Source organism: Heliangelus exortis, chromosome 24 (assembly GCF_036169615.1).
Source record: "Heliangelus exortis chromosome 24, bHelExo1.hap1, whole genome shotgun sequence".
In the NCBI taxonomy this organism is placed as follows: Eukaryota; Metazoa; Chordata; class Aves; order Apodiformes; family Trochilidae; genus Heliangelus; species Heliangelus exortis.
In genome coordinates this window covers 2,283,255-2,300,840 of record NC_092445.1, presented here as the reverse complement: position 1 = coordinate 2,300,840, position 17,586 = coordinate 2,283,255, and the positions used below count along the sequence as shown (strand labels likewise).

General features: G+C 58.5%; 1 protein-coding gene across 1 annotated transcript in view; it reads right to left on the bottom strand.

The window, feature by feature from the left end:
* Positions 1 to 935: 935 nt before the first annotated feature.
* ASAP3 (ArfGAP with SH3 domain, ankyrin repeat and PH domain 3) overlaps positions 936 to 17,586 on the bottom strand; it is a 25,063-nt gene continuing 8,412 nt past the window's right edge. The window contains 26 exon segments of the mRNA XM_071767456.1: positions 936 to 1,902; positions 2,150 to 2,272; positions 2,498 to 2,633; positions 3,119 to 3,401; positions 3,931 to 4,174; positions 4,269 to 4,376; positions 4,511 to 4,578; positions 4,662 to 4,777; positions 4,871 to 4,959; positions 5,788 to 5,968; positions 6,253 to 6,347; positions 6,757 to 6,890; positions 6,995 to 7,182; positions 7,275 to 7,323; positions 7,639 to 7,726; positions 8,713 to 8,957; positions 9,084 to 9,207; positions 9,442 to 9,528; positions 9,616 to 9,653; positions 9,656 to 9,690; positions 11,469 to 11,554; positions 13,932 to 13,997; positions 13,999 to 14,059; positions 14,757 to 14,806; positions 15,298 to 15,321; positions 15,323 to 15,373. Coding sequence (XP_071623557.1) covers positions 1,828 to 1,902; positions 2,150 to 2,272; positions 2,498 to 2,633; positions 3,119 to 3,401; positions 3,931 to 4,174; positions 4,269 to 4,376; positions 4,511 to 4,578; positions 4,662 to 4,777; positions 4,871 to 4,959; positions 5,788 to 5,968; positions 6,253 to 6,347; positions 6,757 to 6,890; positions 6,995 to 7,182; positions 7,275 to 7,323; positions 7,639 to 7,726; positions 8,713 to 8,957; positions 9,084 to 9,207; positions 9,442 to 9,528; positions 9,616 to 9,653; positions 9,656 to 9,690; positions 11,469 to 11,554; positions 13,932 to 13,997; positions 13,999 to 14,059; positions 14,757 to 14,806; positions 15,298 to 15,321; positions 15,323 to 15,373 — 2,844 coding nt within the window. The 3' untranslated portion in view covers positions 936 to 1,827.

Below are 17,586 nucleotides of genomic sequence, written 5' to 3'. Positions count from 1 at the left end.
ACCCGGGGGGGCTGGGGGGACCGGGGGGCTGCAAGGAGAGGGCTCAGGAGGTGGCTTTGCCCCCCAGGATGTGGCTTTTTCCGGGCACGTGGCTTTGCCACCCCCTCCCCAGCCCAAGGGGTGGGCTGCACCCCCCCACCCCCCAATGGAGCCAGGAGATCCCCAGGGGAACACCCCCTGGTGACAAATGCCACCTCAGCACCTCGAGGTGGCTTTGCCCGGCGGGCTTTGTCACTTTTGCTGTGGCTTTGTCACCTTTGCTGGGGCATTGTGCCCCCCCCCCCCCACCCCCAGGACAGCTCAGCCCGAGGGAGGGGGTGCAGTTGTAGTGCCACCCCCCGGGAGATCCCCAAGGGAACACCCCCTGGTGACAAATGCCACCTCAGCACCTCGAGGTGGCTTTGGCACCTGCGATGTGGCTTTGTCACCTTTGATGTGGCTTTATGCCCCCCCCCCCCATGGCTCTGCCTGAGGTGTGGGCTGCATTTGGTGCTGCCACCCCCCCTTTGTGTCCTGCAGCAGGGAGAGCCCCCAGGTGACAAATGCCACCCCAACATGTCCCATGCTCTTTGTCACGGGTCAAAGCTTCCCCAGCATCACCTCTGCTGAGCCCCCCAGGACCACCCGGAGCAGGGTGGGTGCCAGGAGCCCCTCAAGCACCCAGAGGAGGGGCCACGATGCTGTCCCCAGGCTGGGCTGGCACCGGGGCTTGGGTGAGGTGACAAGTGCCACCCTCGCTTGTCCCTGGCCAAAGGGGGGGGGCTGGAGGGGGGTCCTGCTCAGTGCTCCCCCCAACCCCCCCTCAAATGCCACCCCCGAGGCCATGGGGTGCTCAGGACCCTGATGAGGACCCTGATGCTCAGGAGCCACCCCCAGGGTTGTGATGTCCCCAACATCACCCGGGTTGGGGACTGCCAGCCCCCCCCTGCCACACATTTACAAAAGTGTTGGGTTTATTAGAAACCAGAGACAGAAAACATGAAAAATTAACCCCAAAAAGGCTGCTGGTGAGATGAAATATTTGACACACAAACGAGAAAAGGGGAAGGGGGGGGGGGTGAGGGGTCCTGAGGGGGGGCTGAAACGGGGCCATTGGTCCCAGAAAAAGCTGTAGGATCCCCCCCAACCCCCTTAAGAGCCCCCCCAGGGCCGGGGAGGTGATCCAGCACCCACCCCAGCCAGGGGCAGGGGCTGCCCCCCAACCCCCCCCTCCTAAACCAGTGGGGGGACTTTTTGCCACCCATTTTGGGGAGGTTTTGGGACATCCAAACCCCACCAGCCCAGTCCGGGGGGGGGGGGAAAAGGGGGCAGAGCCCCTCCAGACAAGGTCCCTAAAGCCCCTGCCCCTCCCAAACACTTCACAGGCGGGGAAAAAGGAGGGGGGGGACACACTCAGCTGCCCCCCACCCCTTCCCCCCTCCAAGCTGGTTATGGGGGGGTCCATAGAGGAGAGTGGGGGGCACTAAGCATCCCCCCCCATCCTCAAATTCTTGCAGGCAAGGGAGAAGAAAGCCCCAGGGAGGGGGGGGAACACAGCAGAGAAACCTCAGCCCACAACTGTCATGAGTCTGCCAGTTCTCTGCCCTGCTCCCAGGGGGGGGGGTGGCAGCCCCCCAGCCCCCCCCCCAGGAGGATCTAGGGGTGATCTTCCCAATGTATGGGTGGGGGGGGTGTCTCTGAGCCCCCTCAGAGGGCAGGATGGTCCCACAGGAGGCTCCTGGGCATGTGTCCCAATTCTGCTGGGGCTGGGGCTGCTCCGGAGCTGCTGGGGAGCTGCCTCAGGTCCCCACGGAGGGGACAGGGACAAAAGGGGCCACTGTCCCCCTGTCAGTCTTGCAGGAGGTGGACGAAGCTGGCGGGGAAGACCCCGGTGCGGGAGCCGTCACCCTCGATGAATCCAACCTGGGGGTGCAGAAAGTGTGTGTGGGGGGGGGAATTGGGGGTTCAGGGGTGTGGGGAGTCCCAACCCCAAGCAGGGGAGAAGTTTTGGGGTTGCTGTCCCCATTCCCAGAGGGATTTAGAGGGTCTGGTGATACATCCATGCCCTTCTCCAAGGGGTAGGGGGCACCCATCTGTGAACACCCAACTTGCTCCAGAGAATTTGGGGGGGCTGGGGGGTAAAGGGTTGGGACCCCCAGTGTCCACTCACCCAGCTCTGCTCGTCCTCCTCTCGGGTCACCACGATCACCTCTCCCTTGGAGAATGTCAGCTCCCTTGCCTTGTCCCCCTTGCAGTCAGCCACTGCCTTCACCCTCTTCTGCTTCCCCTTGGCCTGCAAAGGAGGGGACAAGGAGGTGACAAAACCCACCCACCCCCCCCCAAAAAAAAAAAAAAAAAAAAAAAAAAAAGCCACCCCAAAGGGTAACAGAGGGATGTGACACCCCTACTGCCACCCCCTGCCTCAGGGTGCTTGGATGCTTGAGGATGCAGAGGGTGACCCCCCCCCCCCACCTCCCATTGCAGCCCCTCTGAGCCCCCCCCAGGTGGTGGCACTTACTGGAGCGAACCTCCTGGGCATGGGCACGGGGGGCATTTTGCTGAGGGTGGGGTCCTCGAGGCTCTGGGGGGACAGGGGTGACCCCACTTTGCCCCCCCCCCCACTGATGCGCCGGTACGAGCGGGTGCTCCCCGAGCTGTGGGGACAGCAGGGACATTGTCACCCCCCACCCCATGTCCCCCTCCCCATGAAGTCTCAGGGGGGTCTGGGGTCCCCAGGAGGACCCAAAGGATGGAGGGGGGGGGTCCTGCCCCCATCCTGCCTCAGAGGGGCTCAAACCCACCCTGATTTCCAGAACTGAGGGGAAACCCAATCACTTTGGTGAAGTCACCCCAGGTGACAGTTGTGGTGTGGTGTGGTGTCCCCCCCAAAACCCGTGTCACCTTCTCCAGGGACAACCCAGCAACTTCCCCACCCCCTCCTCCACCCCAGGGCCAGCATCACCCCCCTGGGGAGGGAGAGGAGGGGGTCCAGGTGAGGATGGGGACCCCTTACCTCCCACCCTCCACCCCAAGGGACAATTTGGGGTCCCTCATGCCCTGGGGGGGGGGGGGACAACAACACACCAGCACCATCCACCCCCAGGCTGGAGCAGATGGAAGGGAGAGGGGGGGTCCATACCCAAACTTGACGGGGGGGATGTCGGGGGCCGTGGTGCCCGGGGGGGGCTGCCCGGGGGGGGGGTTGAGCTCTGGAGCCCTTCGGTTGCCGTTGGTCTCGGTCTCTGACCGGGTCTCCCAGTAAGCTGCCCGCCGGGTCTCGGGGGGGCTGCGGGTGCTGGGGGGGCTGGAGATGGTGTCCAGGGCACCCAGGCTGGAGGCTGAGGGGAGCCCACGCCACGCAGGAACCTCGGCCACCCCCGAGAAGTGAGGGTCTGAGGCTTGGCGGGGTAGCTCGGGGCGTTCTGTGGGGGGAAAAAATTAAATATGAGGGGTGGGGGAAGGGACAGACACCCCCACACCCCAAAAAAGGACCACCAGATCCACCATGGGTGACAGATCCACCATGGGTGACAGATCCACTATGGAAAAGGGGACAGGTCCACCATGGGAAAGGGGACAGGTCCATCATGGGTGACAGATCCACCATGGACAAGGGGACAGATCCATCATGGGTGACAGATCCACCGTGGGTGACAGATCCACCATGGGAAAGGGGACAGATCCACCATGGGAAAGGGGACAGATCCACCATGGGTGACAGATCCACCATGAGCAAGGCTACAGATTCACCATGGAAACGGGGACAGATCCATCACGGGTGACAGATCCACCATTGGGTTGGGGAAAAGTCCCACCAGGGATGAAGTGACAACCTGACACCACAGGTGACATCCCCACCATGGGTGAAGGAACACACCCTCCGTGGGTGCCACAAACCCTCCACGAGCGAGGGGACAGCCCCCAGAGGTGACCCTCCCACCCCAGACTCACCCGTGGGGCTGTGGCCGGGCTTGGGGCGGGCGCTGCCCCGCGTGGGGTTTTTGAGGGGCAGGGGGGGGGGGATCTCCTCGCTGTGGGCCCGTCGGGGAGTGGGGTGGGAGGGCACCAGGACACTCTCGTAGGTCTTGTTGGTGATGTCCATGCCCATGCAGCTCCAGCGGGGCTGGGGGGCAGCGGGCAGGGGGGTGGTGGCCAGGGGTGACGTCCCCTTGAAGGAGCGCTGGAGGGGGCTCACCTGGGGACAGACACCCAGCTCCAGGGCTGTCCCAAGGCTCTGCACTCCCCTCGCTGGGGACACGAGGGCCCCACCACCCCCATTCCCCAGGTACCTTCTCCTCCAGCTCCTCCTCGCTGTCATAGGGGAACTCCTGGGGGGGTTCCCAGTCGTAATCCACGTGGATCTGCGGGGAGAGCTTCCCCGCCTGTGCCTGCTCCAGCTGAGCAGGCTGGGGTCAGCACGGGGAGGGGGACGTGTCCCCAGAGCCCCCCACCTCCACGCCAGCCCTCCCTGGGGCTTTCCAGTCCCCTGGCCCCGTCCCAAACCTCTCCCCCATCTCTTCATCCCACCTACCAGCTCCTCACACTCCGTGTGTTTCAGCCTCCTGGCCACCTCCAGGGCTGTCTCACCCGCTGCATTCACTGCACGAGAGACCAAAGGGGACATCTCCAGGTCACAGCCACCCTGTCCCCACCTCAGATCCCCCCCCAGCCCAGCCCCATACCTGTGCTGAAGGCAGCTTTGCCCTTCAGGAGCAGCTTGAGGCAGTTGGGTTGGTTGTAGAGAGCACCATAGTGCAGAGCCGTGTTCCCGTCCGGCATCACCCGGTCCAGTGTCCCCCTGTCCTCAAGAGCACCAAAGCCATGGGTCCCCCCACCCACACCCTGCAGGGGAGGGGGACAGGGGACACGGAGGGCAGCTGGGGTAAGGTACCCGTTCTGGATGATGAAATCCACCAGAGGAAGGGAGGATCTGTCAGCCTGGCGTACGGCCATGTGCAGGGCCAGCTCAGCCGGGTCCTGCTGGGAGATGGAGGGGAGAGGAGAGATGGACCCAAAGAGGCTTCATCTGCCCCAGGATGGGGAGAAAGGAGCTGGATCTAAGGAGGCTTCATCTCCTCCAAGATTAGGAGGAAGAGGCTGGACAAAAGGAGGCTTCAACTCCTCCAGAATGGAGAGAAAGAAGCTGGACTCAAGGAGGCTTCATCTCCCCCAGGATGGGGAGAAAGGAGCTGGATCCAAGGAGGCTTCATCTCCTTTCAGATGGAGAGGAGGAAGCCTTGTGTCCTCCAAGAAAGAGAGAAGAAACCTGCACCTAAGGAGGCTTCATCTCCCCCAAGATTAGGAGGAAGGAGCTGGACCCAAGGAGGCTTCATCCCCCCCAAGATTAGGAGGAAGGAGCTGGATCCAAGGAGGCTTCATCCCCCCCAAGATTAGGAGGAAGGAGCTGGATCCAAGGAGGCTTCATCCCCCCCAAGATTAGGAGGAAGGAGCTGGATCCAAGGAGGCTTCATCCCCCCCAAGATTAGGAGGAAGGAGCTGGATCCAAGGAGGCTTCATTTCCTCCCAGATGGAGAGAAAAGGAGCTGGACCCAAGGAGGCTTCATCTCCCCCAAGACAAAGGGAAAGGAGAGCTGCACCCGAGGATGTTTTGTCTCCTCCCAGGTGCAGGGCAGGAGAGAGCTGGACCCAAGGAGGCTTCACCTCCCCCAGGATGGAGAAAAGAGCTGGACCTGAAGACATTCACCTTCCCAAGGCCCCATCTCCACCCAGAGAGCAGGAGATCCCTGCTGGTGGCACCCAGAGGGATACAAGGCTCGGGCACTGCTCGGGGGTGGCCACGGGGCTCACCTGACCCTCGGGGCTGGCCAGGGGCTTGGCCAGGTCGTGGCCCTCAGCAAAAGCCTGGAGCAGGGCCAGGAGGTCCCGGGTCTGGATGGCTTCCCAGAGGCGATGGGGATCCTCGGGGCTGCTCCTCTGGACGTAACGTCGCTCCATGTACTTGGCCACGATGAATTCCTTCCGGGCAGCCCTGCAGGTGCCATCAGCACCAGGAACAGACCCCTCAGGGTCCCCACCCCAGCTGGAGGCACCCCAAATTCCTGCCTCCTCCTCCAGCCTCAGGTTTGGGGGGGAAAAACCCCTCGGAAAAGGTGCAGATCCCCAGCGTCCCCCAAGCGATGCCACCAGGATCTCCCCACCTCCCATCCCTGGGCTGGCTGGGAGCTGATGGGCAGCAGTGAGGGGACACCATGCCCTGGGCACCTCCCCTCCTCCCGACCCCCCCTGAGCCCCCCCAGGCTGTGGCCAACTCACATGTCACTGCTGGCAGAGGGTTTGGGACAGTCCTGCGTGGGCAGCGTGGCCTCCATGATCTCGTTGAAGCGAGTGTTGCCAATGCTGACAGCCAGCTGTGGGGACAGAGGGACAAGGGCAGATGAATGTCCCCCCCCATGGCCACCACCACCCTGCCCCAGCACCACCCTGGAGGCAAAGGGGCAGAAGGAATCCACTGGATCCACCCAGGACCTTCCCCAGAGCAGCAGCTCCCCCAGGAATGAGGCTCTTTCAGCTCAGGGAACATCTGGTTTAAAAGGGAGCAAATCCTGGGGGGCTGCCAGCCACCCCCCCCCCCACTTTAACAATGGCTTTTGTAGAGCCCCCCAATCACTGGGACCACAGCACTGGGGGCTGCAAACTGCAGCTGGGGAAACTGAGGCACGTTTGTGAGCGGATAGGGGATAGGGGAGGGATGAACTCTGCATCCCAGGAGGTTTTTTGGGGGGGCTGCGAGCTCTCTGGGTTGGGGAATCCCCTTACCAGCAGCTCGGAGGTGCTGAGGACATCCAGGGTGAGGGATTGGATCCGGGAATAATGCACCCCCAGCTCCCGATGGATGCCGGAGCACTCGATGCAGGTCAGGATCCCCAGGTTGGTAGAAAGCCACGTGGGGTCTGCACAGGGTGGGGAACAACGTGGGGCTCAGCGTCCCCCCGGGAGGCTCCAAACCCCCTCCCCACACATCTAGAGGAGGGGACACGTGTCCTCCCTGCCCTACCCGGGGCTCCACAGTCACAGCACTGCCTGTTTCCTGCCATGTTCTTCACCTCGCTGATCACCGCCTTGGTGAGGTCCTGCAAGCCACCATCTGCCCCCCCACCTGCTGCCCCCCCACTGCTGCTGGGGTCCCCTCGGAAGGCATTGCTCAGGGCTTCATCCTTGCTGTTCTGCAGCACCGAGACCCACCTGGGCAGGAGGGAAGCTCGTCAGGAGGAGGAAGAGGAAGAGGAGGATGGGGGAGGAAGAGGAGGGTGGGAGGCAGCAGCAGCGGGACTTACACCACGCACTCCTGCTCATCCTCCGCCTGGAAGTGGTAGGTCCTGTTGTCTGCAGGGATGGGGAGAGGGGGGGAGAAGGTGAAGAAGGGAATTGGGGATGCCTGGGATGGCAGGAAGGAGCCGAGCCTGCTCCCAACTCCAGTGCAGCCACTGCAGTCCCCCTGTCACCACCCCCGAGCTGCCAACACCTCTTTTTGTCTCGAGGTTGCTAAATCTGAGGGCTCAGCTGAGGGGTGTTCAGCCTGGAGGAGGCTGTGGGGAGACCTCCTGGCTCCCCAGAACTCCCTGCAAAGAGGTTGGAGTCCCCCCCGGGCAGCTCAGCCACTGCCAGCTCCAAGAAAGCCACCCCCGTGGTGGCACTCACGTGTCACCAGGTCAAAGCACTTCTTCTCCTCGGCGTGGGGCCTGACTTGGCAGGTGAGGAGGTTCAGCTTGACAGGGGGACGGTTTATCTGCAGGGGGGGAGGACAAGAAGCAGGTTCAGTAACTGGGAAGGGGTTGGAAATGCCTCACTGAGCATCCACCCCCCCCCAACAGCAACTCCAGTGGGACAAGAAACATTCCCAGAGGGTCCCTCTTGGGATAACCAGAGTGGGACCTTCTCTGCCCCTTTGCAGGAGAACAGGAGCTGAGGGCTGGAGCTCTGGAGCCAGGCTGGGAGAAATTTGGAGTATTCAGCCTGGAGAAGAGAAGGCTCCAGGGAGACCTTGGAGCACCTTCCAGTGCCTGAAGGGGCCCCAGGAAAGCTGGGGGAGGGACTTGGGACAAGGGCCTGGAGGGGATGGGATGAGGGGTGATGGGTTTAAACTGGAAGAAGGATTTAGGGTGGACATTGGGAAGAAACTCTTGGGGTGTGAGGGTGCCCAGGGTGCCCCCAGAAGCTGTGGCTGCCCCATCCCTGGCAGTGTCCAAGGTTGGATGGGGCTTGGAGCACCCTGGGCTGGTGGGAGGGGTCCCTGCCCATGGCAGGGGTGGGAATTAAATGGTCTTTAAGGTCCCTTCACCCCCAAACCATCCGATGACTCCAGGACAGCTCCGTGATGTCCCTGAGCCTTGTCCCTTGTCCCCCCTGCAGTTCGCGGTCTCCCATCACAGGGGGCAGCACGAACATTTCCCCCAAACCCTCTTTTCTTTTCCTTCTCTATTTTCCCTCCTACTCCCATCCCCCTTTTCTCATCTTTCTCCTATTTCGCTCCTATGTTCTTCTCCCCCCTCAAACCCCCTGGGCCCTCTCTGGCACCTCAATGTCCATCTCACTGCTCCAACCCAACCCAAAGTCCCCTCTCAAGGACACTCATGGACCCCAGGGGGGGGACGACCCCAGGCCAGTCCCCAGGACTCCATTTTAAGCTCGATTTGTGACCATTTGGGCAAAACTAAAAATCCAACAGACACCAAGGTTCCCAGGGTCACCCCCCTCACCCCTCCTGCTCCTCACCATGCTGTGGGAGATGGTCAGGCAGCCATACTTCACCCCACACTTCCTCTTCTGCCAGACTTTGCGGATGCTGAGGAGGAAGAGGAGGAGGAAGAGGAGGAATGAGGATGTGTCAGCACGGGTCCCATCACCCACACCCCCCCTCAGCACAGCCCCACCAAGCCCTGACCACCACCTCTCAGGTCTCCTCCATTCTCCAAGGCTTGATGGGTGCTTAAAATGGCAGCAGGTTTTCACCCAAAAACCTGTCCAGCAGCGAGCAGAACCTTGACCCAAACAGCTCCACTTGGGGATGACCCAGTTCTGGGACCGCCCAGGAGCTCTCCCAAGGCCACAGCACCCCCAGGATGGAGCCAGATCTCAGTAGCCACCCCCCATCCTCACCCATCTACTCTTCTTGTACAGAAATCCTGATTTCTCCGTCCCATACTGCTTGTTCCCCTGGTGCTGGTGGATGCTGTAACCACTGCCTGAGTTCTTCCTGCTCAGGTTCTCCTGAAAAAAAAAAAAAAAAAACATTAAAAAAAGAGAAGTGAAAGGGACAGAAGTGGCCACTGCCCTCATGCAACCTCCTCCTGAAGCATCCCAGAGGCCCCTCACCCCTTCCCAAATCCCCTGCTTCCCTGCTTCTCCAAATCCCATGGATTGTCCCCCTTTGGTCCTCTTCTCCCTGCTGCCCCCCACCCTTCCTTAGCACCCTTCCCAGCACCCATCCTGCCCCCCCCTCACCTCCTTGTTCTCCAGCTGCAGGATGCTCCGGAGAGCATCCCGGGTCTGGGTCAGCTGCTTCACCTCCTCCTCCTGTGCCTGGTGGAGCTGGGAGGGAAAGGGGGGGTTGGGAGGGGTGTTTGGGATCTGGGGGGGACCCAGCCAAGCTGGGGGGGGGCAGAGTTGGGGACTTACTGAGTGGAGGGAGGCAGCGAGCTTCTCGATGAAGGGGAGAGGTTCTGGGCAGCTTTCCAACCATCTTGGAAAAAACTGGGGATTTGTTGGATGGGATTAAGGTGCAGAGGAGAGGGTGGAGGGGAAAAAAAAGGGGGAAAGGGGGGAGGGAAAGGGGGAGGGAAAGGGGGGAGGGAAAGGGGGAGGAAAGGGGGAGGGAAAGGGGGAGGGAAAGGGGGAGGGAAAGGGGGAGGGAAAGGGGGAGGGAAAGGGGGAGGGAAAGGGGGAGGGAAAGGGGGAGGAAAGGGGGAGGGAAAGGGGGAGGGAAAGGGGGAGGGAAAGAAAAAAGGGAAAAAGGGGAAAAAGGGAAAAAGGGAAAAAGGGAAAAAAGGGAAAAAGGGAAAAAGGGAAAAAGGGAAAAAGGGAAAAAGGGAAAAAGGGAAAAAGGGAAAAAGAAAGGAAAAAGGGAAAAAAGGGAAAAAGGGAAAAAAGGGAAAAAAGGGAAAAAGGGAAAAAGGGAAAAAAGGGAAAAAGGGAAAAAGGGAAAAAGGGAAAAAAGGGAAAAAAGGGAAAAAAGGGAAAAAGGGAAAAAAGGGAAAAAAGGGAAAAAGGGGAAAAAGGGGAAAAAGGGGAAAAAGGGGAAAAAGGGGGAAAAAGGGGAAAAAAGGAAAAAAGAGAAAAAAGAGAAAAAAGGGGAAAAGGGGAAAAAGGGAAAAAAGGGAAAAAAGGGAAAAAAGGGAAAAAAGGGAAAAAAGGAAAAAAGGGAAAAAAGGGAAAAAAGGGAAAAAAGGGAAAAAAAGGGAAAAAAGGGAAAAAAGGGAAAAAAGGGGAAAAAGGGGAAAAAAAGGGAAAAAAAGGGAAAAAAAGGGAAAAAAAGGGAAAAAAAGGGAAAAAAGGGAAAAAAGGGAAAAAAGGGAAAACGGAGAAAACGGAGAAAACGGAGAAAACGGGAAAAAGGGGAAAAAGGGAAAAAAGGGGAAAAAGGGGAAAAAGAGGAAAAAGGGGAAAAGGGGAAAGGGGAAAAGGGGAAAAGGGGAAAAGGGGAAAAGGGGAAAAGGGGAAAAGGGGAAAAGGGGAAAAGGGAAAAGGGGGAAAAAAGAAAAAGAAAAAAAAGAAAAAAGGAAAAAGGAAAAAGGAAAAAGGAAAAAGGAAAAAGGAAAAAGAAAAAAGGAAAAAGGAAAAAGAAAAAGAAAAAAGAAAAAAGAAAAAAGAAAAAGAAAAAAGAAAAAAGAAAAAAGAAAAAAGAAAAAAGAAAAAAGAAAAAAGAAAAAAGAAAAAAGAAAAAAGAAAAAAGAAAAAGAAAAAAGAAAAAAGAAAAAAGAAAAAGGAAAAAGGAAAAAGGAAAAAGGAAAAAGGAAAAAGAAGAAAAAATAGCAAAAAGGAAAAAAAAGAAAAAAGGAAAAAGAAAAAAGGGAAAGGGGAGAGGGAAAAGGCCTCGGTTAATCCCAGAACCTCAGGGTCTGGAGGTCGTAGTTGGGGCCATGTTTTTGGCCAACACATCCATCCCCTCCCTGCCTCAGTTTCCCCCCTGGAGAGCTGCAGGAGATGCCCTGACACCCCCAGGTCACTGCCCCAGCCTCCTGGAGCAGTGGGACAGGGGAGGGGACATTCAGCCCGGCCCCAAAAAAACCCCTTGGTAGAAACCCCAGAGCTGAACCCCATCCTGGAAACCCCATCCAGAAACCAAATCCTGGGATAATTCCCAAGCCCCTTCCTCCCAGCCCCTTTGGTTACAGCTCCTACAGCCAACACCTTTCAGCCTCCTGGATGCAGCCAAGGGCTTTATGGGGCTGGGATGGGAGAAGATCCCTCCCAGACCCCCCAGTGACCCCGGGAGGGGGGGGGATGAGATTTGGGATTTATCTGGGACCTACTTGTGCTGAGCATGGAAAAACTTGATGAGGCTCTGGAGGAAATCTGGGCCCTGCTTCATCTGGGACTCGTTGGCTTTCAGCAGGTACTGGAGGAGGAGAAGACCCCAGTGAGGTGACAAGGACAGGGAAAAGCTGAAATATCCCTGAGGAAAGAAGGAAGAACCTTCCCCAGGAGAGAAGGAAAGGGCTGGGATGCTGGCTCAGTGGGATTTGAAGCAGCTCCCTAGGGAGCACCCTCCAAAAACCTGGCTCTGGATGTCCAGCAAGCCCTGAGGAGAAGTTCAAGGACCCATGGGGTGGGTCCTTGGGATTTCCAGCCCAGCATTCCTGCTCCTGACTTCTGGAGTTAATAAATAACCCAACCCTGAGGCAGCTCTCAAAAAAAAAAAAAAAAAAAAAAAAAAACCCAAACAGAAAACAAAAACCAACCCAACAACCCAACTGCTGTGAAGCTCTTTTGCTCCTAAAAAAAAAAAAAAAAAAATCAGATTTTGAGCAGCAAGAACCTGAGGCCCATCCGAGGTGTCCCATGGGACAGGGACCTGCAGGCTCAACCCCATCCATCAGCTGCAGAAAAACTACTTTTTTTTTGCTTTTTTTTGCTTTTTTGCTTTTCCCATCAAAATAAGGAGGGGGGGACACACACAAACGTTGCCCCTGTGAGCTCCTCCCCAGGCTGCTGCAGCTCCTGGGAATGGTTTGGAGCAGGAGGGGAGGAGGGAGAAGAAGGGGACCCAGCACCACCTGGTTCTTGGTCCAGCTGCATCAGCCCTGGGGGAGGTGGGGGGAGATGTAGCCCCCCCCCCCAACACCCTGGGGTGAAACTGGACCCAAAAAGCAGCAAACAGCACCCACCCCTAAAGCTCCAGCCAACATAGCCCCCCCCCTCCAGTCAGCTGCCCCTCACCCCTTCCCAGTTCAGGTCCTTCCACTCCACACCCCTTGGTGGGGTGAGACAGGGTGAGATGTAACTCCCCCGCCCCCCATCACCCTGGGGTGAAACCAGACCCAAAAAGCAGCAAAAAAAATCACCCAGAAGAACCCCCATCCTCCAGAAGAGGTGCCCCCTCATTCCCAGTTCAGATCCAGCTGCATCCCCCCCCTTCCTTGGGATGGGGGGAGATAAGGGGAGGTGTAACCACCCCCCCCCATCACCCTGGGGTGAAATCAGACCCAAAAAGCAGCAAAAATCACCCAGAAACCCCCCATCCCCCAGAAGAGGTGCCCCTCATTCCCCAGTTCAGATCCAGCTGCATCCTCCCCCTTCCTTGGGATGGGGGAGATAAGGGGAGGTGTAACCACCCCCCCCCCATCACCCTGGGGTGAAATCAGACCCAAAAAGCAGCAAAAATCACCCAGAAACCCCCATCCCCCCAGAAGAGGTGCCCCCTCATTCCCAGTTCAGATCCAGCTGCATCCCCCCCCTTCTTTGGGGTGAGGGGAGAAAAGGGGAGGTGTAACCCCCACCCCATCACCCTGGGGTGAAATCAGACCCAAAAAGCAGCAAAAATCACCCAGAAACCCCATCCCCCAGAAGAGGTGCCCCCTCATTCCCAGTTCAGATCCAGCTGCATCCCCCCCCTTCTTTGGTGGTGAGGGGAGACAAGGGGAGGTGTAACCACCCCCCCCCCCCCATCACCCTGGGGTGAAATCAGACCAGAAAGCAGCAAAAATCACCCAGAAATCTGCGTGCCCCAAACCAGCCCCCCTAGAAGAGATGTGTCCCCCCCCTCCATTTCCAGCCCAGCTCCCCAAAAGCAGCAGCTCTGCTGTGCACACACACACGTGCACCCCTCACCCCCCCTTGTCCCTGTCCCCTCAATGTCCCTCATGTCACAGTGGGGCCATTCAAGGCAGTGACTCAGACTGGCTGGGTCCCAGCCCCAGCCCACATCCCTTTTTTTTTTTTTTTTTTTTTTTTTGGGTAGGGGGAGGAACAGGACCACAGGGCTCTGCCAGGTTCTGCCACCCCCAGGATGTTGGAGACCCCAGGACAAGCCAAGGGGGGGTTATCCCCTGCTCTCTGTCACTCTCAAGGGGTTGTTGGGGTGTCTGGAGTCAGAACACACGGGTGCCTTTGTCACTGGGTGGGGGGGGGTCTTCATCCTACACCCATTCCCATCTCCCCTCCCAGCAGGGACCCCCAGGAGCCCCCCAGGCAAACCCAAGAGGAGCTTTAGGAGCAGGAGAGAAGCTCAAGGATCAGGAACCAAAAAGCTCAACTTTCACCCAAACACCAGCCTCCAAGAGGAACCCCCCCCTCAGAGGGGTGACCCAGTGCACCCATGGGTGCCACCCAAACCCACATCCCACGGGGACCCCCAGGTTGGGGACGGGGATGGGGACAACCCAGGGTCCCACACAGCACCCACGCGGGGTGGGATGGGGCAGTGCCCAAGCTCCGGTGTCCCCGGGCGCTCCAAGCTGAGCTGTCCCCTCTGTCCCCATCGTGTCCCCCCTGACCTCACACATGTGGAGCTGGAAGAGTCTCCTCTCCCTCTGGGTCTCCTCGGCCACCTCGGCCACCGAGCGGCTCAGCCTGGATCAGCCCAGCCCAGCGTGCCCGCTCCTTCTCCTTCTCCATCTTCCCCCTGCGGGGTGGGAGGTGGCAGCTTGGGGACAGCCCTGTCCCTGAGGGGTGTCCCATCAGCTGAGGATGGCACCAGGAGAAACAGCTCAACCCCTTCCCGATGGGAAAGGATGAAGGTGGAGCCCACCCAGTGGGCACCCAGCACCCACCCCATGGGCACCCAGTGCCCACCCCATGGGCACTCAGAACCCACTCATTGGTCACCCAGAACCCACCCCATGGGCACCCAGCACCACCCCATGGGCACTCAGAGCTCACCCCATGGGCACCCAGCACCCACCCCATGGGCACTCAGTGCCCACCTGATGGTCACTCAGAACCCACCCCATGGGCACCCAGCACCCACCCCACGGGCCACTCAGAACCCACTCAATGGTCACCCAGAACCCACCCCATGGGCACCCAGCACCACCCCATGGGCACCCAGCACCCACTCAATGGTCACTCAGACCCCACCTGACAGCCACCCAGCACCCAATCTCAATGGTCCACCCAGCACCCACTCAATGTGCACCCAGCACCCACCCCATGGGCACCCAGCACCCACTCAATGGTCACTCAGAACCCACCCCATGGGCACCCAGCACCCACTCAATGGTCACCCAGCACCCACCCATCTGCAGCCCCGGGACAAAACATCTTTGTCTGGAGGGGGATTAATGGGATTTTTTCCCTGCCCGAGGCAGAAGGTTCCTTACACTTTGGTCTCATAATCCTTCCAAGCCTTCTCAATCTGCTTCTTGGAGTCCTGCAGCAAAAGGAACCCAGGTGTCAGGGGAGGTGAAAGACCTGGTGGCACCAGAGCAGGGACATGGCTGTGCCTTGGGGACATGGGGTCACCCAATCATGGACTGGTTTGGGTGGGAAGGGACCCCAAAGCTCCCCCAGTGCCATGGGCAGGGACACCTCCCCCAGCCCAGGGTGCTCCAAGCCCCATCCAACCTTGGCCACTGCAGGGATGAAGCTTCCCCAACTTCCCTGGCTCTCACTACCCTCAAATGAAAGAATTCCCTCCTAATTTCCAACCTCAATCCCCCCTCATCCCATCCCCCCACGACCCTTCCCAGCCGATGTCCCCCCAGCTCCTGTCTCTCCCCCCCATCCCTGCTGCCTCCCAGGACTTTGCTCCATCCTCCTCCTGGCCAACCCCGACGGGGGGGGATGGAGGTGGTGGTGGTTGCCACATCTCCCCCAAAAGAGGTGACCTGGAGCCTTGGGGACATCCCAGAGGGGACTCACCAGGCGGCTGTCCCTCAGCTGTCTCCTTCAGCAGACTCTCCAGGGGGAAGGAGATGATGTTGTTGAGGTTCTGCACCTGCCAAGGACAGAGATGGGGTCACCCAGAGATGGTCCCCACCTCAGGGCAAGATGGGGAGACGGAGTCCCAGCTCCTTCCTGGTGCTGAAAGTGTCCTCTCCCAGCTCCATGGTTTTCCCCGGGAAGGGTTAAAGAGGCTGGGAACAGGGATGGAGCCAGGAATGGGACAGGCCAGGGCTTGTTGGAGCTGGCTGCAGATGGCTGAGCAGGGCCCTGCCCTCCAACCCCCCTGCCAGAACCAGAGGTGTCCCCACCATGGCCACACTGTCCCCCCCTCACAGCACCCATCCCTGCCCCCAGCCCCCCAGGATGCAAAAGGACCCCCCCCGACCCCAAAGGGGCTTCCCAACATCCTCCCCTCTCCCTGGGGCTTGGGGACAACGTGGCCACCACCAGCACCATGCAGGGGATGGGGACACGAGGACCCATGGGAAGGATGGGGGGGGTCTACTATGGTGCCACCGTGCCCCCCATGGGGCAGCACCCCATTCCAGGGCTTGGGAAGCCCTGGGACACCCCCCCCCAGTGCACCAGATCTCTTCTGAAGGGTCCCCAAAGGTTCTGAGCCCTGGAGGAAACCCAGCTCTGGGACATGGGGTCAGCTCTGAACAAGGGGGGACAGGACACCCCCCTCCAGTAACTCCAGAGGGGGACAGGACACCCCCTTTCCAACACCTCCAGGAGGAACAGGAAACCCCCAGGGGGGGAAATTTGTTTTTTTTTTTTATCCAGCCAAGGGTCCCAGCACCCATCCCTGCTCCAGGGGACACACACACAGCAGTGACTCTTCCCACATGGGGTAGGAACTGGTCTGACCCTACTGAGCTGGTTCCCCACTGAGCCCCTCCTGGAGCAGGGGGGTCCCTGCCAGGCTGGGGAGGGGAGGAGCAGGGAGGCCCAGGCTGGGGAAACACCAAAATCTGAATTCTTGCAGGGGAAGGGCAGCAGAAATAAATCTCCTTTAGCAGAGGAAAAAAAAACAAAAAAAAAGACCAAAAAAAAAAAAAAAAAAAAAAAACCCTTTTGGGGATGGGGTTAAAGGGACTGGAGGGGGAGAGGGTCCTGGGACGCCCAGGGCTTTGCTGCTGGGCCCCAGCTCAGTGCTTTGAGATGGTTCTGCAGAAAAAAAATCATTCCTGGGGTGGGGATTGGGGGAAGGTGCAGCCCCCCTGCTCTGCTGCAGCTTCCCAAGGTTCTGCTGGGCTGCTCAGCCTGGCTTTGATTTAGTTCTTGGCAAGGGAGATCAGAGCTGCAATTGATGTGAAAGAAAAAAAAAAGAGAGAAAAGGGGAAAAAGAAAGAGAGAAAAGGGAGAAAGAAAAGAAGATAGAGAAAAGGGTGGGGGAACGGAGGGGAAAAAAAGGAGGGGAAAAAAAGAGGGGGGGGAAAAAAGAGGGGAGGAAAAAAGAGGGGGGAAAAAAAAGAGGGGGGGAAAAAAAAGAGAGGGGGGAAAAAAAGAGAGGGGGGAAAAAAAGAGAGGGGGGGAAAAAAAGAGAGGGGGGGAAAAAAAGAGAGGGGGGGGAAAAAAGAGAGGGGGGGAAAAAAAGAGAGGGGGAGAAAAAAAGAGAGGGGGGGAAAAAAGAGAGGGGGGGAAAAAAAGAGAGGGGGGGAAAAAAAGAGAGGGGGGGAAAAAAAGAGAGGGGGGAAAAAAAGAGAGGGGGGGAAAAAAAGAGAGGGGGGGAAAAAAAGAGAGGGGGGGAAAAAAAGAGAGGGGGGGAAAAAAAGAGAGGGGGGGAAAAAAAGAGAGGGGGGAAAAAAAGAGAGGGGGGGAAAAAAAGAGAGGGGGGGAAAAAAGAGAGGGGGGGAAAAAAGAGAGGGGGGGAAAAAAAGACGAGGGGGGGAAAAAAAGAGAGGGGGGGAAAAAAAGAGAGGGGGGAAAGAAAGAGAGGGGGGAAAAAAAGAGAGGGGGGAAAAAAAGAGAGGGGGGAAAAAAAGAGAGGGGGGGAAAAAAAGAGAGGGGGGGAAAAAAAGAGAGGGGGGGAAAAAAAGAGAGGGGGGGAAAAAAAGAGAGGGGGGGGAAAAAAGAGAGGGGGGGAAAAAAAGAGAGGGGGGGAAAAAAAGAGAGGGGGGAAAAAAAGAGAGGGGGGGAAAAAAGAGAGGGGGGAAAAAAGAGAGGGGGGAAAAAAAGAGAGGGGGGGAAAAAAGAGAGGGGGGGGAAAAAAGAGGGGGGGGAAAAAAGAGGGGAGAGAAAAAAAGAGGGGGAGGAAAAAAA